The sequence below is a fragment of the Enoplosus armatus genome, chromosome 17 (assembly GCF_043641665.1).
Source record: "Enoplosus armatus isolate fEnoArm2 chromosome 17, fEnoArm2.hap1, whole genome shotgun sequence".
Classification (NCBI taxonomy): Eukaryota; Metazoa; Chordata; class Actinopteri; order Centrarchiformes; family Enoplosidae; genus Enoplosus; species Enoplosus armatus.
In genome coordinates, this window is record NC_092196.1 from 18,742,248 (window position 1) to 18,769,872 (window position 27,625).

At 39.1% G+C, this 27,625-nt stretch overlaps 3 protein-coding genes across 5 annotated transcripts; 2 read left to right on the forward strand and 1 right to left on the reverse strand.

Moving 5' to 3' along the window:
• Nucleotides 1-1,955: 1,955 nt before the first annotated feature.
• Nucleotides 1,956-9,406, forward strand: coro1a (coronin, actin binding protein, 1A). Of its 3 annotated transcripts, none has more exons than XM_070923642.1 (11): nt 1,956-2,008; nt 3,209-3,412; nt 4,969-5,091; nt 5,216-5,345; nt 5,896-6,077; nt 6,258-6,377; nt 7,223-7,327; nt 7,416-7,561; nt 8,141-8,198; nt 8,307-8,522; nt 8,992-9,406. In XM_070923642.1, exons 2-11 carry the CDS (start codon nt 3,215-3,217, stop codon nt 9,082-9,084), a joined length of 1,371 nt encoding a protein of 456 aa, XP_070779743.1. In that variant the 5' UTR covers nt 1,956-2,008; nt 3,209-3,214; the 3' UTR covers nt 9,085-9,406. The 3 variants fall into 3 exon arrangements, with proteins under 3 accessions (XP_070779743.1, XP_070779744.1, XP_070779742.1); XM_070923643.1 differs by lacking the exon at nt 1,956-2,008 and adding an exon at nt 2,383-2,444 and having other exon boundaries at nt 8,995-9,406; XM_070923641.1 differs by lacking the exon at nt 1,956-2,008 and adding an exon at nt 2,394-2,444.
• A 57-nt stretch (nt 9,407-9,463) lies between these two features.
• On the reverse strand, nt 9,464-13,120 carry cldni (claudin i). The gene is made up of 3 exons (XM_070923644.1): nt 13,010-13,120; nt 11,238-11,370; nt 9,464-10,813 (listed from the first exon to the last, which is right to left on the reverse strand). Exons 2-3 carry the CDS (start codon nt 11,367-11,369, stop codon nt 10,310-10,312), a joined length of 636 nt encoding a protein of 211 aa, XP_070779745.1. The 5' UTR covers nt 11,370; nt 13,010-13,120; the 3' UTR covers nt 9,464-10,309.
• A 1,600-nt stretch (nt 13,121-14,720) lies between these two features.
• ppp1caa (protein phosphatase 1, catalytic subunit, alpha isozyme a) lies at nt 14,721-22,194 on the forward strand. Its single transcript, XM_070922519.1, has 8 exons — nt 14,721-14,860; nt 15,119-15,229; nt 19,878-20,009; nt 20,229-20,459; nt 20,551-20,655; nt 20,740-20,963; nt 21,336-21,470; nt 21,601-22,194. Exons 2-8 carry the CDS (start codon nt 15,175-15,177, stop codon nt 21,715-21,717), a joined length of 999 nt encoding a protein of 332 aa, XP_070778620.1. The 5' UTR covers nt 14,721-14,860; nt 15,119-15,174; the 3' UTR covers nt 21,718-22,194.
• The last annotated feature ends 5,431 nt before the right edge of the window (nt 22,195-27,625 follow it).

The window sequence follows — 27,625 nt, forward strand, 5'->3', positions numbered from 1 at the left end:
AGGCTCTCACACTCCTCAGTCTCCAGCAACGATTGTGCAATAAACTGAAGTCTATATTTTTAAAACCGCCTATAGGCCATCTCTTTCATCAATGTTTCTTTTATTGAAGTGTGTGTGTGTGTGTGTGTGTGTGTGTGTGTGTGTGTGTACTTTTGTACTTCTGTGTTTCTGAGGAACAATTAGGACTGGAAAGTGAGGACATTATGACCTCCTCAAACAGCTGTTTGAAGGTTAAGACTTTGTATTAGAGATAAAATTAGGTTAAAGTTGGCATAAAGGTTGAGGTTATGCATGTGGTTGTGGGGCTAGGGTTGTGTTTCCAGACTGGGTGGATTTCTGCCCAATTGAACACCTTTTTATCTGATGGCACGGGTACAAATGCTTTTGATGGGGTTGTGATCTCTTGGGCTACTTGTTGTACCATTAGGGGAGAATTTCCCACCAAAAAGTGATATTCCGACAAATCAGGCCCTCCTCTTTTCTAATTAGCATAGAGCTATCATGGAGTTTGATAGGGCCATATGACATTTAAGTTTATTATAACAAAGCTAAAACCTTTTTTTCCTTTTGAAATTATTGTCCTGTGATAAAGGCCTTGTAAAAGCTTACATTGGTTCATATAATACATTATCTCAAATGAGGGGCCCCACAAGTATAGAAGTATGAGTGCATGTCTAATAAGCATTGAATGACCTCACAATGATAGAAAAATTAGAAATGACTTGACCTCACCTCTTCAAGGAGAAGATAAGAGCTTGGTATTGTAATTGCACAGGTTTTTTAATGGTTTTAGCTCAGGTTTAGGGGTTTAAAGAGGTGCTTCAGCAATTAAATATTGCTTGTCCATAACATTGGGGGACCTGCAAGAGACATTAAATAATATTCTAAAATGTTATTATTATAAAATATAATATATCTAGATATTGATGCAGCAAAGGCTGAGATTTCCTGATTTGAGTCCCTACTGACAAACTCCAAATACACTGAATCCTACATTTCCCATAATGCAACTCAACTCATATATGCCCATGCCTTTCAAACTTGATTTTCTGTTTTTGTTATAAATTTGTAGTCTCCAAGCCCAAAGTGAAGTCATTCTTTTCCGACTTTACAAAGCTGACTCCACAGCCACAAAAGACTCTATACAACTGGTTTTATAGGCTGAGTAACCGTGACTGCTAAACTGATCTTCATGTGTAAAACTGGCAGATTTAATAAAAAAAATTGGTTTAGTATCAGAAAAAGTGACCATCAAAGTGCAATAGGTTAGATTAGGGGTTAGGTCCTCGCAAATATTGTAAAACATGAGAGAGATAAGGAAATATGTTATTTCCTCCAATATATAATTTAGTTTGACGTAAGCAAACTATTTGGGTGAAATAAGATCATGCGGCCTTTGCCCCTGACAGTTTTCCAGCTGTTTCATTATGTTGCAGTGACTGACAACACAACATTGTAGCTGCATCAAAACTTTCCTTCTCAGATTTCAGGGTAAAGTGCACCTTCGGCCCTCAACTCTGCATCTCAGCAATGCATCACTTCAGTGATGTGTATGAGAGGCTTTAGAGCTTCTGTAACCTGGTTATGCTTCTTAACCCGTTTAATGATCACTACACTTTTCAGAAATGTAGTGATTCTGATTATTAGGTGACACCTGAGAAACGATGGCCTGAACGTGCTTTCAGTTGTTGACGCCTGTGGCCAGTGTCAGACTGAACTTTGTATGTAAGTATTTATTGTCCTGACATTTGTAAATTGATATAATTCTGCAAAAGATCTCATAAAACCAGCACAGTCTTCCTCTTCATGTTGCCTTCTGCAGTTTTTCAACCCCAAAATGTTACAGGAGACACCTCCCACTTCCACTATCATTTTGAAACTGTCACTTCCTCCATGTCGTTTTGTGATGTACTTTAACCTACCGTTTCTGCTAAGTCCTCATTCTGGTGGCAGGGTGTTAGGTGCACCGCCGAAACTCCTTGCTGAATCGCTCCCACACAACTCCCAGGTAGGCCTGCAACATCTGTCGGCAGTTTGTCATACAGTTCATTTACACCTGCAAAACATCTCTGCAGATATCAGTTTATCTATAATAGGTATATTTATTATATAATAGATTGATGCTTAATAACTTGACTTCAGCATCTTTGATCCTCATGTTCCATATGGCTTGAGTTCCTCCTGTTTCAAGTTAGTGAATCGTTTCCTACTTTGTACCAGGCAATGTTTTCCATCACAACAGAGAGAGACAGTGGTAGAGAGAGATTATTGACATGCATTTGGGCTCCTGATAAAATTACAGCTCACTCTATAATGGATTATTAAATTAGGCGCAGAGCAGCCAGAGAGGTCTTGTGATGCACATGCAGCAAAACTGTTGTACGCTTATGAGCCTGAGCTTAGGCGCGGCTGCAGATTTCAGGAAGTAAAATCTACAAATGGAGGTAAAGCAAAACATATTCTGTGTTTTTGATTGGTGTTAATGTTGCTAAATAGTGGAAGGTTTGTTTATTTTGCAGCTGGTGTTGACACAAATCTCATTACTCATTCAGTTTTGATTTCTGCTTTGGTAAAGGGTGCATTTATTGTATGTATTTAAACTTGTGACTTGCTAAAATATGTATTTGCCGGTATGTATACCTGTGGGAAAATCGATGAGACTGACAAGTTTGTCAAGAGAAAAAGGTTGGTGGTTTTATTGCTCACTCTGAAGGATGTGGTGTAACTGCTGCTTTGGGTAACTCATCTACCTTTTTAGGCATACAGCATGTGCAGCTCAACTGATGGTACATAGCATTGTTTTTTATGAGCCACCTTCATACTGTTGTCTTGCACAATTGTCTTCAGCATGCACAATTATTTAAGTAACACACAGAATCCCAAATTAAAGAGTGACAATGGGGCATAATATCAGTCACAGACAGACTAGAGGAAGCTGTTGTGAAAGCTTTTGCTTCCTCTTTTTTTTAGCTTTCCTCTGTCGTGTCTTTCAGCCGTGTCGTCAGCTTTGTGTCTGTCAGTTTATTTCCACATGAAATCTAAAACTATAAACATAAAGGGAATTACTACAGGTAACGTTTTCAAATGATGATATTTGGTGTGCATTTGAAATGCACAAAGTAATAGATGTTTCGACTATTTCAGGTTTTTACGACAGACTTCCTGCACACATAAAATACTGTCACATTAACTCTTGATTTCTTTCCAGTTCATCATGTCCAGGAAGGTTGTGAGGAGCAGTAAGTTCCGTCACGTCTTTGGCCAGGGTTTGAAAGCTGACCAATGCTACGATGACATTCGAATCTCCCAGATGACATGGGACAGCAACTTCTGCTCTGTTAACCCCAAGTTTGTGGCCATGATTGTGGACGCCAGTGGTGGAGGAGCCTTCATGGTGTTGCCCCTGAGCAAGGTGGGTCACAGGAAACACCCTGCTTATATAGAGACAATCAAGAAAGATGTATCTGCTGCTTGGCTTTCGTTGTCCTACTTCCCTTAATACCATTTTGAATGTGTTGATAATTTCAGATGCAAGTTGGTGTTATGTCTTTTTTTTCTTAACACTATGCTCACATTTTAAAATTTGAATATTGCCTGTCACCATCACACATTCAGCTGAATAAGGAAGTTTGATGCCGACTTTGAGTCTTTCTACACGTCACTCGCTCTGCTGTTGAGAAGTTTTCACCATATTAGGAGTTTGTTGTCAGCTCAGTCAGGGCAGGATGTGGCCTCAACCCGGTTATTCTGCCGTCACTTATGGAGTACTTTAGGTGGCTTGAAACGTCTTCATTGCGTTTTATGTGCTTGAAAAAGTGGAAAATTGCAAACCTTGTGGCCCTGTTTATCGTCATCTGAACATCTGAATTTGTCAAAGTGTGTGAACTTAATGAAGATAAGATATCTGATGTTAGGATCACCTGCATGTTCCCTCGTGTGAATTTAACATACATAGGGTATCTGCAGGTCTTCAAAAGTCTTAAAAAGCGTTGAATTCAGTTTCTTCAAAAAGAAGGCATTAAAAAGTCTCACATTTCATCTACAAAAGTCTAAATATATTTTCTCTTGCCTGCTGTAGGCATTAATGTAAGATATGAAATGTTCTGTATGTGATTGTGGGCTGTTCAAAGACTTTATATACCTATAAACTAAAAGTGGAATTGTTTGAACTGTAGATTGTGCTGCAGGAGTTTCAGTCAGCACCATTAGACCTACAGCAGCCAGGATGCTCATTGTCTCATAATGGGCAAGTGTCAATTTTAGCAAAAACTTGAATGGACTTGAATTAATTCATCATTTTTTATTGGTTAATCCATCTATGCATGTTATACCACTTATCTGACTCCAGATTCTGTTAATGTAATTAATTAATTATTAAGAAATATTGTTATATACTGCTGAGACAAAAATGTGCTATAATGATAAATAATTCAAGGCTGTATCATGTGAAACAGGTATGGATTTGTATTCTATGTGGACCAATCATTTGTTCAGTTTTTTACCCGTGTTAACAAACCAACTACAGAAACTCAGTGGAACCACATGTCATTGATACGGAACACTGGAAAAACTGCAAAAATATGTCTATTCAGGATTTTTCAGTCAAACAGATATAACTTAATAGGAATCGTCATGATGCCCTGGGTCAGGCATGATGCATGGAAGGAGAACCAGAGGAACCATGGGATTTCATCTCCTTGGCCCTGATCTTCTAGATCTTCTATCTAACCCAGTTACTAGACATTAGGAGTAATTGGAGGCATAGCTGTGAAATTTGTATCAGCTGACTATTAACTTCCTCCTCCCACCTAGACTGAATCATCATGTTTAGTTGTGTGTAACCTTTGAGTCCCTTTGCTTTATCTAACCTGCTATCATTACCTTTTGCAGTTGCCCTGTCTCTTTTCACACTATGGATGAGTTTTGAGAGTTGTATTCATCACCTTCTTGATGTTTCTCTCTCTGCAGACAGGACGTATCGACATGTCCTACCCCACTGTGTGCGGCCACACAGGACCGGTCCTGGAAATTGAGTTTTGTCCTCACAATGACAACATCATTGCCAGTGGCTCTGAGGACTGCAGTGTCATGGTAGGCATTGCTATATTGTGACAGCAAACATGACGAACTCTTCCAAGCATCTCAGTTTTCACTGAAGCATGACTTGACATTGTACTGTTAAATTCAGTGTCTAAATTGTTTCCATGGTAAATAGATTTGGGAGATCCCGGATGGGGGCCTGACCACACCACTCACAGATCCTGTTGTCAAGCTGGACGGCCACTCCAAACGTGTTGGCATCCTGAGCTGGCACCCCACCGCCCACAATGTGCTGATGAGTGCAGGTATTACACCCTCCATAGACCTGCTAAAAACACAGATGCACCTGCTACCGGAGCTGCACTTACATGAGTTCCTGTGCGTATATGTAGCTTGAACAGGAAGTTCTCTCAGTCTCCACCCACTGGTTTCTCTTTGAACATGGATCAGCGCTCTTGTTGACGCTTACTCTGTGTTAGACAGTCAACTCATGCTAAACAATACTACTAACAGCTGAGAGCTACTAGGATTTGGCAATATGGCTGAAGTTTATAATATCATGATATTAATAGTAGATAACGTAGATAAAAAATTGTTGAATTGTCACTCAGCTCTAATGCTGCTAATGTACAGTACAAACCTTTGATTTAGGGATTTCTGGGATAAATCACAATGTGATAAATTCCTAGTATAGGGTTACGTATTTTGTTAGTGTGTAAACGTGTTTTTAAATGAGCAAATAAGGCAGATTATTACGGTATAATAATTTTGATTTATGCTGTACATTCATTTCCACAGTGAAGCCTTTCACCCCTCTTTTCATTTACCAGTTTTGTCACTGTTGTGTCCATGCAGGCTGTGATAACGTGGTGATCCTGTGGAACGTGGCCTGTGGGGAGGCAGTGATGAGGATCGACAGCGTACACACTGACCTCATCTACAGTGCCTGCTGGAACAGGGACGGCTCCAGGATTCTCACCTCCTGCAAGGACAAGACTATGCGGGTGCTGGACCCACGCAAGGGCACCGTCCTCATTGTAGGTTTCCTCCCCTGTAACATCGCACCGGCACCAATGTCACTACAGTTTTACCGAATTAGTATTCATTCATTGTAATATCTAATATGTGAAATGTAATAATTCTTATTGTCTGCTCATAATGAGTAATTATATGTGTCTGTAACACCTCCAACTGTGCTCCACCTTACACTCCTACAGGAGAAGGAGAAGCCTCATGAGGGCTCCAGGCCTGTCAGGACGGTGTTCATGTCCGACGGGAAGATCCTCACTACCGGCTTCAGTCGCATGAGTGAGAGACAGGTGGCGCTGTGGGACCCAGTGAGTGTCAACAACCTTACAGTCACTTCTGTCTCTGGCTGGAAACCTTTTCACTTTACTAAGATTCATAATCCTTTTTCTTATCCTTGAAGTCCCTGAATTCAAATCTTTAGTATTTCTCTACATTACTGATTGTGCAGCAGGCAAAGTTACTGTTTGGAAAAAAAACATTTCTTAGGTATTATTTATCAAAAGTAAAAGTTCATCTGCTTCATCAGGACTGTGTGGGTGTGGTCTGATCAAATTTGACTAACAGTGGCATGGCAACATGAACAACAATCCTGCCCACTTCAAATTATCACTAATTTGAAAAACACAAAACCAATAATAAAGAAAAAATCTCATATAATTTAACTAAACAGTTGGAACTTTGGCAGAAAAGTTTGTGTTTATACACGTAGTAAGAAAATAGGGCATTTAAAGTTCCCATCCAGATGTGTTTTAAGACAAATAAAAAATACACTGCTTTGAATAATAATTTGTTTCTGATATAGATTTTCTACAAAAAGGTTAAATTACCTTGTTAAGAATTCGTAAAATGAGATCTATATTTTTAATTTAAAAACTTTAACTTATTGAACACAAGATGTCTCCTACTTCAATGAGAACTTTCCTCCTTCAGCAGATGAATGTAAAAGCAGCCTTCTAGTGTCACACACTGTTACAAGGGAGTTGTTTACTGTATTTACAGCACTGCTGTTTCACAATTGCCAGTTTACAGCACTAAGGGCGGTGTCAGGCTCAATTAAATGAATCCTTGGCTCACCTGCAGTCTGTTTTACACAGGATGTTACATTGGATTTAATCAAATGTATAACTCTATGTATCTGAATCTCTTTGAACAGAAGAACTTTGGAGAGCCGCTGACCCTGCAGGAACTGGACACCAGTAGTGGCGTCCTTCTGCCATTTTATGACCCAGATACTGGCATTGTCTACCTCTGTGGCAAGGTCAGATTTGGATGTTGAAATAATTATCTTTCTGTGTTTGTCTCATCCACATGGACACATACAGCTGACTTACATGTCTTCCTCACAGGGGGACAGCAGTATTCGTTACTTTGAGGTGACAGATGAAGCTCCTTATGTCCACTACCTGTCCATGTACAGCAGCAAGGAGAGCCAGAAGGGGATGGGATACATGCCCAAAAGGGGCCTGGAGGTCAACAAATGTGAAATTGCCAGGTAGTGACATTTATTTCTTTATAAAGACAAAAGTAGCTCAGTGTTTTTAGCTACTCTAGCGGTGTGGCTCTATGGATGGCAGTGCTGCTGGTCAGTCGGTCCATCACTTTGGTCCAGACTGAAATATCTCAACTATTTGATTAACTGCCATGAAATGTTGTACAGACATTCGTTTTCCCCGTACGATTAAATCCTAGTGACATTGGTGATGCCCTGAGATTTCATCTAGCGCCAACATCAACATTTAAATTTCTGACTAAATACCTTTAAAACTGACATTCCCATCAGCCTCAACTGTACATTGTGTTTAGTGCTAATTAGCAAATATTAGCATGCTAACATGCTAAACTAAGATGGTAGACATGGTAAATATTATTTCTGCCATTGTGAGTATGTTAGCACGCTGACCTTAGCATTTTACCTCAAAGCACCAGTGTGCCTAAGCAGAGCCTCACTGAGCAGCTAGCATGGCTGTAGACTCTTAAAATGTGTCCACTTCCTCCAAAGGAAACATATTATCTCAAGCTAGGCTGACTCAAAAACTTAAAATATAATAATAACAAACATTTCTACCACCAGGTTCTACAAACTCCATGAGAGGAAATGTGAGCCCATAGTCATGACGGTGCCACGCAAGGTACAGTATACAGTATTTGTGCTTTTATCAGTCAAAATGAGGTTGTGAGTTTCGGTTCATTTGTGCGTTTCTGTCTTTAACTCCCTTTTTCCTTCTCTGCCTGTGCAGTCTGATCTGTTCCAGGAGGATCTGTACCCAGACACCATCGGTCCTGAGCCTTCAGCCGAAGCTGATGAGTGGTTTCAAGGAAAAGATGCCCAGCCTATTCTGATCTCTCTAAAGGACGGGTCTGTAGCAACCACCAAAGCCAAGGAATTCAAAGTTCACAAGAGTCTCCTGAAGACCACGACTGCCTCTGCTGCGGTTCAACAGGATAACAGCGGGGTGAGACTTTTAAAGCTGAATTCAAAACTGTGTTAGTTGCAGTGGTGGAAGGTAACTAAGTACGTTTACTCAAGTATTGTAATTAAGAAAATGTATCTGTACTTGACTTGAGTATTTCCATTTTATGCTCTTTTATATTTCTACTCCACTACATTTCAATGGGAAACCAGTTAATCTTTTAATAAGGTTTTACATACAAAGATTAACTTCATTTCAACTTAAATGTAAAATATGGTGCATTTTGTACAAGTACTGCATATAAAGTAGTTAACACTAGGTCCGCCTCGAGCAACTACAACAGTAAAACGCTACTTACAAATTAGAGCATCAGTAATAATGACTTGAAAATTAGTTCCACGGCTGCAACCTAGACAACAAATGTAGTATTAACCAGTTCTACAATATGTGCGCAATCAAACATACTCACATCACATCTAACTCTGTCTGTCTGTGTCTGTCTGTCTCCCAGGAGATTCAGTCCTTGAGAAAGGAGGTGAAAGACCTCAAAGCAACGATTGAGGAGCTGACCAAACGTGTGAGTGAGCTGGAGACCAAGCATTAAATTAGAGAAGTTTGAAAAAAATAAGAAATACAAACCAAGAGCAGACATCAAGAGAGACACAGTGAAGCAAAAGAAGACGGAGAGAGGAGAGGGCTGTTTTCAGAATCAGAATCAGAATCAGAAATACTTTATTGATCCCTGGGGGGAAATTGTACAAACTTAACTTCTGAGACAAAGGGAGAGATTTAAGACAACAGTTGTTATGAAACTTAATTTTTCTTTGGCTTAAAGCTTGAATTTGTTTATTGGTTCGTCTGATCAATTTGAAAAAAAATCTTATTTTAATATATGCTTTTAGTTTGAAATAAAGTCTTCTGTATTTTCAAAATATTGTTTTGATTTTTTTTTTCAAACACATGGAAAACACATGAAAGACACATTTGAATTACACCAGATTTTAATCATTTGTACTCATCATCATACAAAATGAGAAACAAAACAAAATGAGCAATAACAAATGTTATATAAAATGTTTGAAATGTCATGTGGACGCTTAAGAGCGTATCATCAGAGAAACAAATGCACACCGATGCTCCCTGAGGCCTGCTGAGGTGCCTTTGGTTAAAGACTATTTTGAGCAGCTTTTTCTGACTGTGGATAATAGAAACAGAAAAGATGGAAGAGAAACAGACAAGTGATAAAACATGCAACATATACAGAATTGTTGATCCAAACTACATGTAAAATATGAGGCACAAGGCCGGACGGCTCTTTTATGCTGAAATGTTGAGTTTAGAGCTTTGACTATCAGATCACTTTTCTTCTCACAAATACACTTTTCATATTTTCACAATCTTTGAAGACACTTTTGAAGTCAAATATCTCAAGAAAAATAAGGAGAATGGAGCATCATGGTTGATTTTGTATATGTCAAAGCAGCGACCCGAATAACAGCATTTTAATTCTAAGATCACAAAATGTTGTGAGTTTGGTGTATAATTTACAGCCTGTACACCATTTGTTTTCCGTGTACTTTCAAATACCTTATGCATAACCCAGCACCTAATAGTAAAACAGCTTTGAAATTGAAAACATCACCAGTATTGATATGATAATATAAAAGAAAAAAGTTGGAGACAGTTATTATCAGCATTCAGTATTTACAAAGACTTTTCTGTTTTTTCCAAAACTCTCGGTGTCATCTACTTTGTTGCTCCCCAGTCTTTCACAAACTAAATCCCCCTCCCCTCCTTTCTCTCAAACACCAGTCCCCTTCATAAAGCCACTACACGTAGTTTTTATTAGGGGCGGAGGCGCCGTTGCTGTAGTACTTGGCGGTTCCACCGGAGCTGCCAAATTTGGGCCTGCTGAAGCAGCAGAGCAGACCTCCAGCCAGAAGGAGCAGCACACCAGCCCCCCAACCCACAAAGATACACGCTCCCAGCTCTTTCTTCTGGGAAGCAATCACCAGAGGGTTGTTGAAGTCTCGCACAACAATGTGGGCGGACCAGCTGACGGGGATGATCACCAAGAGGCCAGCCAGCAGCAGGCCTATCCCGGCCACCAGGCTGATCTTGGGCTTGGCGTCTTCGTTCTCCACACAGGTGGTGAAGTCGGCCCCGCAGAACAGGATGAGGAGGCTGAGGATGCTAAGCATGCAGCTGATGATGGTCATGGCGCGGGCCGCCTGCAGGTCAGAGGCCAACACCAGCAGGGAGTCGTAGTTCTTGCACTGCTGCTGGCCGGTACTCTGCACCACACAGTTCATCCACAGACCATCCTGAGTGCTCTACTCACACACAGAAAGAAAGAAAGAAAGAAAGAAAGAAAGAAAGAAATCTGTCATTTCATGACCAAATGACTTAAAATGTAGTTCTATATGTAATATAATGATGAAAAATAAACATTTTGTTTGTTTGTTAATTGTTTTACTGCAGTATTTACAAACATTAATAACATAAACAGTATGAGAAATCATTATCATTCATTATTATTTAGTTGTTGTGTATTGTTAGTCCCTGTATTTAAAGACCTGTCAATCAAATTGGGAGTGAAAGCAATCATGTGTTTAACATTTCTATTATGGGTTAGGGTTAAATGTAAGAATGCACTGTATGTTGGGCTTTAAATGTTGGTTTTACATCCCTGCCATACCTACGAACTCTCTTCCTATTCATTACCTTTCATAATAATAGGTTTAAGTTTTTCATTACCTGTGCTGTCACAATGTTGGATCCTGTGAAGGAGGACACTTTCCAGCGTGGGACAGCGCAGCATACGATGGCCCCGATCAGGCCGAGGATCCCGAGGGCCACACATACAATCTGAACTCCAACAGCTCCCATTCTGGAGAAGGACAAGAAGGAGAGAAAAATCAGGAAAATGTTATTGCATCCGAGGAGAATGGGGAGGCTCTTTTTAATTGGCTCTCCCAGGATCTAAGATTTCTCCCTTTTTTCCTCTTATATGCTATGAATTTTGTTTGTTTGTTTGTTTTTGTTTCATTGCTCAAATACGATTAAATTCTACTTTTATTTTCTAGTACTGCTACTTAAATGTTTGAGTAAAACTCATCTGTTTCTTTGGTTAGAGAGGAGGAGCTGTTGATTTATCTGTTGTTACTGTGGTGTTACTGTTGATCTGTGGGGGTTTTTAGTGATCACATATATGAACACACACTCTGACAAACACCCATTACCTCTTACAGGCCTTCACAAGAATATGTGGCTTAGGGCTACGTTATAAAACAAATTCATGTCCTGACAGGCCCAGGCCTCTTGGATCTCCACCCACGGCTGGCTGGACCACTCCCTCACAATTTCTTACTTTAAAAATCTGCCTTACTTATCTATTTTAGGTCTCTGTGAGATTCAACTTCATACAGCCAAAAACTAAAATTTTTGTCAAAAAGGTGGAAGGAAAATGGACCCACACCTGACAGGACAACTATGAAGAAAGATGCAAATTCTTGTAAAGTGATCCAGTTTAAGGAAGTACTTTTGATCACAAGTCAGAGGATTTTTAATGAAATATAAATCAAACATTAACTTCAATTGCTTTATTTAATAAATGGTGTGTTTCGATGTCGGAAAAATAAACAAAAGTAACAAAATTAGAACTTTGACATAAATTCAAGTGCTAGAAAAACAGCACAATAAATTTAAAACTAGATAAATGAAACACATGCCTGTTTATTTTCAATTCAGTATGTGTGTTACAGACATGTGAATAATCTTTTTTCCATGTGAGGAAGCCCTTCCCTTTGTTCTTCAACCATGCAGACAATTCAAATTATCCTTTACCATCTGAAAACACCCAGAGGAGCACATTTTGTTGCTTTTTTGGTAATGTCAATAAATAAATGTCTCATATTATACCCACAGATGACCACCAAAACTAATTTCCTACACCACCCCCAAGTCTAGTGAAACAACAAAGGAGAGTTAGTAACCCAGTCAGGATTGGACCGCGAATTAGACCAGGACAAAAATATCTTACTTTTAAGCATATGTAACCCGCCCCAGATCACAAACTTTCAGAGCAGATTGAACACTGAAAACTAATCTGATGTGGGTCACTGGATTTAAAATCTGATGTTTTCATTCATATTTCTGAAAAGTCTGTAATTTTTCCCCTCAAAATTATTGATAGTACACTTCATTGTTTTAACTGAGTGACACATGTGAAGTCTTATCAAAACTCCCTTAAAACGGAGATCACAGACACAAAAAAAACAGTTTCTGAAAAAATCACAAACATGCTGCTGAGCCTTTCATACTTTTACTATTTTTTTTTTATCTTTTCCTCTCTCACAGCTGTGTGTTTGCACTTTTCATGATTTTAGCTGGTGCCCATAAAAAGGTACTCAACTAATCCTCAACCAATCCTTTCATCCTCTGTCATTTCAAGCTTTTGCAGAATCATATCTCTTTTCAAAGCACAGGCTGTCCATCTGAATAAAAAGTGGATAAAAAAGGATGCCTACCTTGTATTCCGTGTCCTCTGAACTTTATGTGAAAATTTAAAAATTAGGTGAGGTGTTTCTTGAGGTTCTTCCTTTGCTCCTGCCTATGCGTTGTTTTGAAGATGCTGTTTTCTGATGTACAAGTGTTGTGCAGAGACTGGGTGATAAGATGGGGTATTTGTAGAGGAATGTGAGGTGTAGGGTGGGGTTGAGCTCGAACAGGGAAGTACACAGGAGGGAACCAGACTGGACTTGTCCTGTACATATATTTCCCTCTCTTTTTCCACCTTAGACCTGGAGTTCTTACTGAACACACCTCTTTGGATAAACCTCAGAGTTTCCATGAAAAAATGTGTGATCAAAAATCAAACACAGAGGTTGTTGTGATGATGCTGAGTGAATCATTTTTTGAGTCATCTGGAACACTGCTGATTTTTCTCTCTATGTTTCCAGTCTAAACAAATAAATACCACCCAGGCATCCAAACCTTCACATCCTAGACACCCCCCCACCCCACCTACCTCTGTCGAAACTGTGATGACGAATGTATGGAGACTGATTTAGGAAACCGAGACGGGTTTAGTATTTTGCGTAAGATTATAAGCAGGGTTTCAGGGATCATGGGAAAGAAAATGAGGAAATAAAAAGGAATGTTGTGAAACCAAATATGTGTATCTGCCTCAGACACACTTAGGCAAAGTGACATACTCACACACATATAGTTTTAGTTTGGAAGAGTGTTCAGTGATGGTACACAGAGCATGTGTATGTTCACACAAACTCACACATATAGTTGAAATTTTACATAGATTTTAACAGTATTTTAAAAGAGGCTGGAAATCACCTGTAATATGTAATACAAGTAATACAGGGATGGACTTAATTGCAATTCAACAAGAAGAATCCCATATTCTCAACAACAATGAGGAGCTTTTTCTGCTGCTATTTTGTAGTTTTACCCCTCTGCAAGTACAAGTACATCAAGTATTTTGAATTTGTTCAGTGTCCAGTGGTAGACTTCTTCTTCTTTTTCTTTTACTTAAGTAAAAGTCTTGCATTGAAAATGTTACTTTAGTATTAGTGCAAATGTTTTATACTATCATATATAACATTATTATTATTATTATTATTATTATTATTATTATTATTATTATTATTATATGAATGTGTTTTACTGCTATAGATATAACAATGTCATATCCTGTTGAGTACTTTTATCTATAAAATATTTCATATTTTATAAGCTCATATGTTTTGTATGTAAAATCTTAATCTGCAGTCTAAAGTATTTATTTTTGTAACTAAAGCTGTCAAAAATGTTTTCTAGAAAGTACAATATCATTTTCCCCTCATTTTGGTTCTCAATAAAACTGAAAATGATGATCCTCCCAAAGGTGTTTAATACAGAGTTTAGTTTTAGATTTCCTTTGACTGTACAGGTGCTCTCTGTCCAGCTTCCTGTGGGCTGGTCAATAGATGGTATTTTCAGGTTTAACACTGCAATTCAATTTGTAAACACTCGGTGGCGCACTTTGAGCTCTAATTTAAATCTCCATTGATGCCGTTGTAAACGGCTGGGGGAGGAGCATCAGTGTAAGACGGACCCAGCAAGCGTCCAATCAAATACGACAATTTGAGTTCTAAATTCCAAGATGGACCAATCATATTCTGAGAAACGTGTGAAGAGCTCGGTTTGATTCAGCCTCCTACGTTACCGTAGACACTTCGGTAGAAACGGCCTTCTTTTAAAGTTCCTGGGGAAAGATTGAAGGGACCCGGACAAACCTAAGGAAAGGGGTCAAGATTGACCACATAGGATACATATTTAAACATTTTTCATCCCAGGAGGACTGCTGTTAAACCGAAGACAAGGTTCGGGGACATTTTGTATTTGTTTATAAGTTGTATTACATAGCTAACGTTAGCTAGCCGCTTAGCTTTGCTGCTAGTGGCTACATAGCTTAGCTAGCTTGGTTAGCTCAAGCTCGCATAAGATCATTCATTGTTCCAATTCGCTAACATTGCTCGAGTAGCTAGTGCGAGCCACTCGTTAGCTAACCGATGTTAAAACGTATATTTTGAGTAACTAATGGTGTCCGTCTCTTTTTCTTTCCGTTCTTGAAATCTAAGGTGCTACACGGAAAGCCAAGGTCTTGACTGCCCGAGAACGTCAGAAAATAAAGAAAATGGCGGAGCCAGACAAATTAAACATCGACTCTATAATTCAGCGTCTCTTGGAAGGTGAGGGGAACCTAACCCACTGTGCAGCAATGTACTTAATTTATAGTATGGGATATCTTTGTGGTAGTGAAATGTGTATTTTATATACCAGGTAAGTCTGTTAAAGTTAAAGGTTGTCACGTTATGTTGTAGCAGCCTACTTAAGATTGCTTTGCTCTCAGACTCGATGGTTGGGTTTGGATGAACGGTTGTAGCCAAATCGACCCCGCTCTTAGCAGATAGCTAACATAATTTGACTGGAGAACATTCATTTATTCATAGCCATCGATATCTGTTTCCATTAGAACTCCATTGTTACGGCGTTGTCTGCAAATCAAGGGGAAATAGGTGAATTAGCACGAACATGGAGGAACATCACACACACACTTCACGCAAATCACACCCCATACATTACTGTCTTAGGGTTTATGGTTTTTGATTAATGCATTAGCTTTTTCCATCGAGGATGTGATTCTGGGCTGAGATTTCTTATTTGTATTTCAGAATATGAGAAATACCCAATCTGAATAATTATTGTTATTAGTTGGAGGATCTGAGAGTGGCTATTCGTAATATTGCAGTGAGAGATTATTAGTTTATTTTCTTTGACACTGTATGAACAGTCATGTAGTCATTGTTTCAACCCCCTTCCCCACCAGTGCTTCTCAGTTACATGGGTGGACTGTCCTGTGATGTGCTTACTGTTTTGCAGCTGAGGATCTGATTACAGTTTACTGCCACAACCTTCCCCAGTGACTTGTTAATGAGGTGTACACATAAAGATGCTTTGGTTGGCACATGCTCACTGTAATACTGTGTGAAACTTCTGGTGGGCCATCTCTGCTACTCCACTGCCGTTATTAAGCAAAATATTAACTGCTTACATCATGTCTTTTTCATACATAGCAGTGTTGGGTGAATCCTAGGTACCCTTCGTGGAAACATAACATTTCCATAAGTGCATATGTTAGAATAGTTATAAAAGTAATTTTTTTGTTGTAACTGTAAAACACATTGTGTGTGTGAATGATTCAAGTTGCAAAAAAGAAACTTGAGACATGAGTTGTTTTTACCATATCTACCACCCTATCTAAGCTGTTTTGGCTAAATAGTAGGTTTTACATGTCTGAAAGCCCACTGTATACAATGTGCGGAGACAGATTTGTTGTGGTTGAAGGTGTGTGTGAGTATGAGGGAAAACAGGGCTGTTTTATCTTCACATTCACATGATGATTGTGTAACAGGAGCCCCAAGGACATCAAACAGAAGCATAAATCACTTCACACCGTGTAGTGTGTACAGTTCATCTAAAGAGGACAAGAAATAAGGTTGTGACCCCTGTAGTTGCCCTTGCAAGGCAAGTGCACTGGGTTTGGAAAGTTATACCTGCTTCTTTGTGTGACTCTTTCACAGGAGTAGCATCACATTTGTTGGTTAGTGGTCTTGTGGCCTTTACAAGTTGTGATTCATAAAAATCGCCTTTAGTCATAGTATCAGAAGATGTTTTGGCTAGTAAATGAGGAACATTGGGTACAGAGAATTTTCCCAGGCCTAACAATGTTAATGAACTTGACCTTAGCCCTCTGTTTATTTACCTTCTTAAATATAGGCCCAGCACGATCGGGCAAAGCTGGGCTGGTGAAGGTGATTGGGATTATTCACAAATGTGCATGTGTAGTCATAGTGCCTCCTGGGAGTTTGACTTTGACTGTGGACCCTGCCGGCTGCTGGAGTGTTTTGTACATGGATTGTTATACTTGGGTCGTAATAAGGTTGTCTGCCAAACGCAGGAGAAGACAAACAAGCCTGACAGTGGCAGTATTTATATCCTCTTATGTAACTCACTTGACCTTTTTTGTCAGCATTTGTGGTTTTATTGCTGAGAGTAACCACTCGCCAGTTAATGTTACTGTTGTGTTGATCTACTTTGTTCAGGACTACAGTTGACTCAAGAATACTTGTCCTACTGCAGGTGCTGCGTCAAAAGGTTGATAAATTATATCCCACACCAGCTCAGTCTCCTATGTGGACACCAGGTAACCCTCCTGCCTGCTAACTGGGTTTTGAGACAAACCAATTAAATGTGTTTGGATAATGAGCGGTTTGAATTGGATTACTTTCGTAGAGCTAGAGCTAAGTGAACTCTGGGAGTGTGTGTTGCTAATAGCATGTCTGAAGAGCGTGACATCACACAAGCTCAGCAAGAACACCCAGCACTGAGTCAGGAGTGCTGGACCAAACCAACTGTTGATTCCAGCACTCCTGACACCGCAACAGCTTTTCTGTTGTGCTGGTCCAGCTCTTTGTTTTCTGCCCCCTGATCAGCGTAGTGGAAAGCCTTTTTTTGTCTGTACCCCTCATGATAAGCTCACTGTTGCCCACTGGCTATGTGGCTAACTTTGGAGTAAGCCCTGTCAGGGCTTAGCCTTCTGTAATCCAGGTTTAAAGTGACAAGCAGCACTGCAGTATTTATACCTACTTTTCATTGTTTAGGTCTTTGCTTTTAGTTGCCGCTTTAGGATAGTGCCATTATTTTACATCCATTCGATGCTTTGCAATCACAAAGTGGATTTGTTTTACTGAGAGATGGCCTGTCATTAAGTGTCAGGTGCTCTGCATGTAACAAATATTCACAAGGAGTAAAGAATATCTGTGATTTCCTCAAGCAAATGTTAGTTTGACAATTATCAATTATGTTTCTTGCAGTGGCAATGACCCAATCTGAGTTTATCAAAAGTTGCCATATAAGAGTTATGTGTGAACTTTCGATTTCCAAATTCTTTACATTTAATTTAATCCTCCTTTGTTTCAATGGTGTGGTGTCATTAATTGTTTAATAGTTGTAATAGATTAAATCAGGATTTTTAGATGTCACAAGCTAATTTGATCACTTGTGATATTGTGTTTAAGTACCTGCTCTGGTACATGAAATCAACAGCTCTGTGTCCACATGGAAACGGCTTTTCCAATAACTGAAAATTTGGAATTTGAAACAGGTTTTAATTGCGTAATATTAACAGTGTTAAGTGGTGGTAGTTTTCTGTCAATGTTCAACTGGAATATCTTGTTTATTGGATTGATAACCATCATGGGCAATTGTGAGCTCAGTATTGACCAAGCAACATTATTTAACGTGTCATTGTGTAGATTTGCCTCTGAATTTGCTTCTATTTTTGCCAGTGCAAAGTAAAATACAAACTTTATGTTGTTAACATATCTAGTTTGAATAGAGATATAGTTCTTCTTCTTCTTCTTCTTCTCATTATTATTATTATTATTCACCCCTGATATGCAATGCGTTGATTGTTTAGTATATAAAGGTGAAAGCCTTCGTCTGTCTATTTGTCTGTTTACCGGTGAACACCTGACAACCATTTAATAAATCCCATAAACATATTAGAGAGAGCTCTGTTCACACCCAGTTTGAAAACAATTGTCAGACGGTTGGAGCCGTTCAATCTCCACTGTAAGTACATTACCTGTTCAGTAGCTTGTGATAGAATTTTTTGGGTGGGAATGAGACTCCTCATTAGTAGGCTTGTTGTTTGTGTTGGGATCTACTTTGGCATTACATGTAGGAATGGGTGTGTGATTTGACTCTGTCAGTGACTCAAACAAACCAAATTCCATCACGGGCAGTCTTGCGTAAGGCCACAATACACATTTCTGAGATATAGTTACATGGCATCACTTCCACAACCTACACATTGGCATGTGTAAATATTTTGATCTGAATTATGAGCTGTAGTGCATATTTGACATAAATCATTTGAGAATGCCTGTGAGACCACCAACTCCTGCCTTCTCTAGCATTTGAGCCATGACGACATGTATTGCTGTGATGTGTCATTCTAAGACAAATCTGTCAGGAAAATAAATTGTGTTCCTTGTTCAAGTCTTTATCATGATTTGTGTTTGGCTCCATTCAGTGTGTGAGTTATATGTGAAAAAGCATGACAAGAAGAGACTTGACAAACCTGCTGAATTCTCCAGATAGCATCAGTGAATGTAGTCAGATGACAGGAACAGAATGTTACCCTCATTATTACATGATAGTTTATAGTTGATTTAATTTTATGTTACAACCTGTTTCTTGTCCTCGTTTTTTATTTGAAACTGTTATTACAGCCCATGGTGTGCCATTCTTTATTTGTGCACAGTGCACACTAAGAGAGTCCGAATTACATCTTTGCAACATCTTTGCCGCAGCGACATCAGCTAGAAGGGGGAAGTGGGTTTGATGTCTTTCTCCTAGCTTGGGTTTGAACTGCCACCTAAGCAGAAAGACGTGCCTTTGATCAGGTTTTCTCATGCATGCTGCACAGACTCATCTTGTTGTGTTTGGGTTTGATAAACATTAAACATGTAGCTTGTGTTACAAACTTATGATTTACAAAATTATGAGTAAATATTACGTCTAAATGATGTACTTACCTGCTGAAATGACTATTAGACTGGAATGCTAACAGAAATTGCCAGCATTTGGCTGGTGGGAGGTGTTAACTTCCCAGTCTGGTGGCCTGGCTTGAAATCAGAGGATCACGTTTCATGGCTATACCTTATGTCCTTCATTCAGTCTTTCTTACAGCTCTGAGCATAGGTGTGTCTTTGTGGTGCATCTGTGGTATCTCCCATAAAACATCTGGCCCTTGTATCTCCCTTTTTTCAGTCAAAGGCTCTCGGCCAGGGAAGAATGTCCAGCTGACAGAGGGTGAGATCCGTGGCCTTTGCCTAAAGTCCCGTGAAATCTTCCTGAGCCAGCCAATCCTGCTTGAACTAGAAGCTCCCCTCAAAATCTGTGGTAAGTTATTTATTTATTTATTTTTTTTAATGTGGTAGTCAGAGAGTTTCAATAATGTATCAAGACAAAGTGTGAAATATCAAAGTCTCAGAGGTTACACTGTAGACTGACTTACTTGACAGTTGTATCACTTGATAAGTGTGGACTCCACAAAGCAGCTACACCCAGTAGCACTAAAAGTATGGTGTTTAAATTGCACTCCTCTGCTGCCCCCTGCAGGTGATGTCCATGGTCAGTACTATGATCTGCTGCGGCTGTTTGAATATGGAGGCTTCCCCCCAGAAAGCAACTACCTGTTCCTGGGTGACTACGTTGACAGAGGGAAGCAATCACTGGAGACTATCTGCCTGCTTCTAGCCTACAAGATCAAATATCCAGAGAACTTTTTCCTGCTGCGTGGAAACCACGAATGCGCCTCAATTAATCGAATCTACGGCTTTTATGATGAGTGTAAGTGCAGAGTATTTTTGTAAATAAGAAGCATGTTAAATCTCTTCCCTTGACTGTTGCGCTAAATTCTCATCTCTCCTTTTGTTTGTAGGTAAGCGACGGTATAACATTAAGCTGTGGAAGACCTTCACAGACTGCTTCAACTGTTTACCTGTGGCTGCCATTGTAGATGAGAAAATCTTCTGCTGTCATGGAGGTAGGTCCTGTTAATATAAGATGTTACAGGATGCACATTAGATAAGAAGAACCAGACTAAGATGGGTGTATGATCCGTCTCCAGGCCTCTCTCCTGATCTTCAGTCTATGGAGCAGATCCGCAGAGTAATGCGACCCACAGACGTGCCTGACCAGGGTTTGTTGTGTGACCTGCTGTGGGCTGATCCAGACAAAGATGTGCTGGGCTGGGGTGAAAACGACCGTGGTGTCTCCTTCACATTCGGGGCAGATGTGGTGGCCAAATTTTTGCACAAACACGACATGGACCTAATATGCAGGGCGCATCAGGTAATGTTTAGCCGGGAGGCCTTGTGTCCTGGGTAACTAAAGCTATGGGATGTGCATTTGTTTTCTGTCATTGTATGAAAGAAGTCGGGGTGTACCAGTATTTGCATCTTATTTAAGTTCAACATATTCAGGCTTGTTGCAAAAAGTGATTTTAGATTAATTTCACTATAAAGAAATGCAGGTATTTACTTCAAATATGCTTTATTGTCATCCGTGTCAGTGACAAGTATAGTGACATTTGGTGGGAGTCAAGATTCAGGACTCGCTGAAAATTTGAACCTGTGTTGCTTCACTCAGCCAACTGGACTAAAACGGGACCAGTTCATTTTCTTGCTTCAGTTGTATTGTATGTGGTCTCATTTCTGTCCTAAGGTGGTAGAAGATGGGTATGAATTTTTCGCAAAGAGGCAACTTGTGACCCTATTCTCGGCTCCCAACTACTGTGGAGAGTTTGACAACGCCGGTGCCATGATGAGTGTGGATGAGACACTCATGTGCTCCTTCCAGGTATGTAAAACAGAGCCTTTGTTAATAGTTTTCATTTTGGAATGAAACATATTTGTATGTCTTCTGCTTATATTTTGTTTACCAGTATCAAAGGTTGGTGTGTATGTCAAACTTTTTATCTCTCTCACAGATTCTGAAGCCAGCAGATAAGAAATTGTATCCTTATGGCGGAGGGGGAGGAATGGGATCTGGGAGGCCGGTCACCCCACCACGAAATTCAGCCAAGGCCGCCAAGGCCAAGAAATAACACCCGCTTGGGCCCCCTCCCACAACCTGCCACCCCCCTGTCGGCCCAACACTCTTTTTTTCCCTCTACCTCCCAAACTTGTTTCTCCCTCGTCACCAAATGGCAACAAAGCAGACAAGTGTCCAGGGTTCAATCATGTTTTTTCTCTCTAAAACAATTTTTAACTGTTTGTTTGGCTGTTTGCGTGCACTTTTTGTGTGTGAGTGTGTATAAAAAAAGTGAGAATGATGCTGAGAAAATTGCTGTATTCTGTATGTACGTTTTTTTTCTTCCTTCTGTACCCTCTGTTCTGTTTTCCTATCATTTTGTAGAGATGGGTTCTTACCTATCTGTGATGTAATTTCAAACCTGGGTGCAGGGGAGGAGGGGAAGGGGGAGAGAAAAAGAGGAGCCATAGCTGTTTATGTTAAGGCCCTGCACTGTTTAATGCTAAACACAAGCTTTTGTACATCCTGTTTCAGAGGTCTGTGTATGTCTGTGTGATGGGTGGGGAGGGGCGGGGGCATGGGGTCAAGTTGCACGGTCAAATGGTAAAGGCACATACCACACACACTGGGTGCACAGGTGGATATATGTGCAGGCGAATCCTTGAATGAAATGGATTCCCAATGAGATAATTTTTTTTCTCTTCCCTTTCAAAAACCAATGATTTGAGAACATGGTCATGGATGTGAAATAGTTTTGCTTCTTTTTTTCTTTCTTTTTTCTTTTTTTGTAGATACATGAAACCGACATGGTTTGATTTTCTTTCTTGTTTTTGTTTTTAGTTCACTGAAAGTTGAAGATGAATAAACATAACCATGTATTTGAATTATGCCATCACGCTGATCACTTCGTGTTTGCCATTGCTTTGTCATGTTTGTCAACTATTTTTGCCATGTATAGTGGCTGCGCTTGTCTTTGAGTGTGATACATTGAGTTGACAATACAGCAGCTTGAAGAGGTGTTTTATGAATGAGACTCACAAATGTAGAAGCTGGAAAGTGTAATTTTGGCCCATCTTACACTTTGTTAAAACAAAGGCTCATTTCACATTCAGCTTCAGTGTGATTTTTTTTCTTTTTCTTTTGTTTAGTGGAAATTCATGGACTGGTAAAGAGGACAGCCCAAAGCTGGTTTCAAAACCAGGTGTTGCCTTTTTTATCACAAAAAATTATAATTAGGAATCTCTCTCATTTTTTCTAGTGATTGTTGGATGATTATGAAGTCCAAATAGTTAATGAAGTTCAGGAACAGCAAGTTATGGTTCTGTCACTGAGCTTCTGTTGCTCAATGCCTCACAACGCTCAGTTCTCACGCATAATACAATGTCACCATGTGCAGTTCATGTGTTCCACAAGTTGATACCACTTTTTATCTGACATTTAATCTGTATTGAACTAACACAACCTACTCAAGAGGCCTACTGAGGAGAAAGTGGCTTTAAGGTTTTCCATATTTTGCTTTGATCAAAGGGAGATGAATCAGTGCTCTGACCTTTCCAGTTTGAAGTGCTTTTGTCAAGACCACTTCAGTTGAGTCCATCATAAAAACAGAGTGGGTTTATTTTAAATCTAACCCACACCAAATGAGGCTTGCATGCAAGCTAAAACTGGTAACATGAGAACTAAAGACTGTTTTGATAGAATGAAGTAATGGATCACATATCTGATATGGTAGCAGACAGTCCTTTAAACTTGATGGGGAATCTGAGCAAAAAAAATCATTGTTTTACTGATTTAATCAAAATAATCATATACCGCAAATTCCAAATGAATCTAGCTTAAAGTGTTTGGTTGAAACGTCAGGTGATCAAAAAAATATACTTGTTTATACAAACAGGAACTATCTTTATTACCACTTAATGTCACAGATGGGCCGTTTTGCATTCCTTCTACTGTGCATTAAGCTCTTTTGGCATACAGCGTGTCCCCAGTGAAAGCAGTCCATAGTTCAGCACAGGCTGTTGCAACTGGTGAAAAACATTTCTTTCTACTGCGTTTCAGGGTATCTCACTGCCCTTTTCTAAAAGCCCAAACACTCTTTCCCCCCATTACATAATTGGTGTGTCTGGTTTTATTTGCTGTCTGTCCTCATTCTTCAGCCCTCTGTCCAAGTATGAACAAATGCGACTGCAGCTCTCCAGATTGCAAAGCCAGTAAATATTGGTCAAGTTGAGCGTGGTGCATGCGCATGTACTTAAGCAGAGGGTTGGGAAGCTGGAATTCAGCAGTCTTCCTGCCCCACCTTTCTCCCTCCACTTTCTCAGCAAGAGGTTTCCAACTCAGTACCTCAGAAAATAAATGTTTTTTAAGAAATCAAATCAACGTAAGTAAGCTTTATTCAGAATACTGCTTGGCTTTTTAATAATTTGCATACAGTGTAACTCATAACTTCATCAGATATTATGGAGTGGGCAGGTGAACAAAAATCTCATTGGACCTTGTTGTGTGCTCATGTTCAATTCACATCCAGTAAGATCAACTCAGGAAGTGAAATTTAAATCAAAATAAATGGTGTGAGGAAATCATATTTATATTCATATACTAAGAAAAAAACATCAATAAATGCCATTATTACAGGATATTCACAAGTCAGATGACTTGCAGTTTCTGTTCACGCTTTAAGGTGGAATTGAAATTGAATTGAATTGAATTGAAATGCGTTGAGCCCAACCTTGGCATGCTGGTGAGTCCATGGAGGAACAATGTTCAGTGTGATCTGTTGCTTTGAAAGTCATTTCTTTTGATTTGTAAATGATACAGGCACACCCTGTGTTGATTAAGTTGTAGAAAGAGATCTGGAAATGTACAGACATTTATGGTATTAAAGTCTAATAGGATAACAAAAAGTTAATACAAGGCTGCAGACCTATGATGTTGTGGGGACGTTCTCCAATGGAGAGAGATTGTGTCTTCAACAATGCAAAACAATTAAGTGGCTCCTGTAAGAAACAATATAGTGCTGAAACATTATGGAACTTGTAGAATAAATGGTCCAATAAAGGCCACTTTCATTCCCATTTTCATAGCTGTACAAACCTTGCTTATAACATTTTTTAAATTGTTAAGCTGTATTTACTGTTATTACCTCTAAGAATCCGGTCTTTAATTACTTTTCTGTTCATATTGTTTTTACTGACAAATTTAACGCTAGATACTGCAAGCTTATTGGTGTAGGATTTTTTAATCAATCAGGGATGTTTTGCACCATGCACTGTCGCTGGGTAGATATGAAATTATTAGATTATTACAATTAAGAAAAAGAAACAACAGAAATTAACCATATTTTTTATTTGTATTTCATTTGTTTTCAAATCAATCACAAATTGTCTCTGTTACAAGGTAGAAATAAAACATAGAATTTGTATATTTGTGTCTGGTTTTCTTTCCAAATATTGAAGAAATATTAAAGCTAACATTTCACTTCCATAAAGTAAAAGTAGCATCAGCCACTAGAAAAGACTCATTCAATGGCACAGATCGTAGTCATTTTTACACGTCTTTCCTGCCTACAGGCAGATTTTTGTCCCCTTTTCTTTTGCAGAGGCTCCCTCTTTCTGTGAAACATTTCAGCATGAGTCAGTCGCCAGTGTGTTTATTTACTTATTTATTTATCAGATGTCACCTAGCTCAGACAGCACACAGACACTACCAAATCAAAGAGTCTGTCAATTTACCATGTTCAGTGTGAACTGGTTTATGAAAAAAAGAAAAACAAATAAACAGATGGCACAGTCTTTCTACATGCCAGCCACTTCCTTCCTTTTCTGTTTTAAAAATGGGGCTGGGGTTGGGCAGCTTGGTTTTCTTCCGTCTCTCTGCAGTCTTCTTCTTTTCCCCTTTGCTTATCTTATGGTTTTCTGTCACTTTCAAAACAACTGCATTAAATTATGTTAAACAATTACTCTGAATTGGACCACATCCAACCCACAAATTCTCTGAAAATCTATTTAATTTCATGCAGGCCTTCAGAAGCAAAATTCTGACTCCACTTAATGGGTTAATATGTCAAGATAATTAGATAGATATTATTAGTTTGAAAAAAATTACAAATGGAAATAGGATTATAAAAAGTTGGTAAGCATGTTATACAATACAGTCTATATACTGTAAAAATAGATATTTATGAGTTAGTGTGTATACTAAAAGAAAGCTATAGAAGTCACAAGAAGCAACAAATGCATAGTAAATATGACACTAATAGTTTCTGATGAAACACCTGAGGGTAACTTGATGTACCTGCAACATTCACATTAGGTGAGTCTTGCCTGTGATGGTCCTGTAGATTTATGACAGTGCAGCCTGACTCTACAGTGAAGTCACCACCTGTCAGCGCATAAATCATCCTGTTGATCCAGCAACATCAAATCTTGTGAGTCCAGTGTTCTTACAACAGCCAACATAAACATAAAAAGCTGAACATGAGCTTGGGTGGTGCGAACAGACTATATAAATGTGTGAACAACTAAAAACAAAAAGTCTAGAGTAGACTGACAATGACTGTTTTCTGATTGTCAGGAGAGCTTGGACAATGTGTTCCCCTGGGTGAAGGCGTTAAAGGGTGTTGCTGATTGCTGAGACTTTGTAGTGACAGAGCGATATTTGCTTTTCTCTTCAAGTCCTTGGAGTTGTTGTCAGTGGGAGCTTAAATGCCTACGCCCATTAAAATATGTAATAGCACTACTCTGGATTGTTTTCCAGTTGGGTGTCTTGATTTCCAAAACATTTCAACACTAGATGGGTTGTTGGCAAAATCCCATTTTTCAACTTCTCCTTCATTGGCAGCTCTGGATGAACTTTCTCTTGAAGGTGGATCAATTTGAATTGTTTCATTGTTAAATGAATGAGTATAGATGTGTTAATTGGTACATCTTACAGTAGATTTGCAAAAAGATAGCAGATCCAGAAATGGCTTACTGGCTTCACAGTGGTAATGCAAAACAAAGCCTATTGGAGAAATATATAGCTGCATGTAGCCAATTCTTAAAATTCTTTAAGAAACCATTTTTTAAGACTGTTTCCAAAAGGGGGTCAGGATCGATCAGCCTGGACTATGGCACCCCGGACTCCAAAGGAAAGTTTGTTATTCAAGGTTAGGAAGGTGCGCATCAGATATCAAAGATATGTACATTTCAAACAATGTGGGAGATAAAGTGGTCTTCAAAAGTTAACTTTAAACCTTTAAAGGCACAATCAGTGATCTAAATGTAAACAAGACCCAAAACTCAGATGAAGATTGGAACATTTTCTCACTTTCAAATTGATTTGACTTGGCTATTTAATAAATATACACGAGACAACAACTCAGTCTCTTATTAATGTTTTGGATGTTAAAAAGGTTTGTATGGATCTGCAAATATAGTGGTAGAGGCTTGTATTTTGAACTATGATGACTTTGTATCTGACTGAAACCCTTCCATTTATGAATGTTATTAAATTTTTTATGACCAAAACCAAAATACTGGTTGGCCCTTTCACTGTGATTTCAGCTATGCATCTTGCATTCCTCATTACAACTGGCTTATTATAAAGCTCAGAGTTTAACGCTTGATTACAGTCTGTACATTGTAATAAATTGTCCATCTGAAATAAAATGGTATCCTTCTGAAACACCAATCCAAGGAATTGAGTTACTTACTAATTTAAATTGTATACTAATGATAGCTGTTCCTAACAATCCCCTCCTTAGACATCTAATTTACAGTAAAGACGCTTAATATGTGTGGCTTTTCTATCATGTAGTAGCAAGCAGGCAAGTTACAGTATTGCTCCTGGTGACAACGTCTCTTCGCTGAACTGGCGTGTGACTGATTTTGTGAGCTGCTTCTACTATCAACAAAGTAAACCTAAATCTATGGCCCCGCCTATATAGAGACTGACCAATCACAGAGCTAAAAACACTGTACTGGGTTTGATTTGTAAAATTG

Excerpts from the sequence above, each read along its gene's own strand:
- coro1a (XM_070923641.1), top strand. Across the intron at positions 3,413-4,968 it reads TGGTGTTGCCCCTGAGCAAG|ACAGGACGTATCGACATGTC; the intron begins GTGGGTCACAGG and ends CTCTCTCTGCAG. Across the intron at positions 6,078-6,257 it reads GCAAGGGCACCGTCCTCATT|GAGAAGGAGAAGCCTCATGA; the intron begins GTAGGTTTCCTC and ends ACACTCCTACAG.
- cldni (XM_070923644.1), bottom strand. The coding sequence starts at position 11,369 with ATGGGAGCTGTTGGAGTTCAGATTGTATGTGTGGCCCTCGGGATCCTC. Across the intron at positions 10,814-11,237 it reads CCAACATTGTGACAGCACAG|AGCACTCAGGATGGTCTGTG; the intron begins GTAATGAAAAAC and ends GTGTGTGAGTAG.
- ppp1caa (XM_070922519.1), top strand. The coding sequence starts at position 15,175 with ATGGCGGAGCCAGACAAATTAAACATCGACTCTATAATTCAGCGTCTC. Across the intron at positions 20,010-20,228 it reads AGCTCCCCTCAAAATCTGTG|GTGATGTCCATGGTCAGTAC; the intron begins GTAAGTTATTTA and ends TGCCCCCTGCAG. Across the intron at positions 21,471-21,600 it reads CACTCATGTGCTCCTTCCAG|ATTCTGAAGCCAGCAGATAA; the intron begins GTATGTAAAACA and ends TCTCTCTCACAG.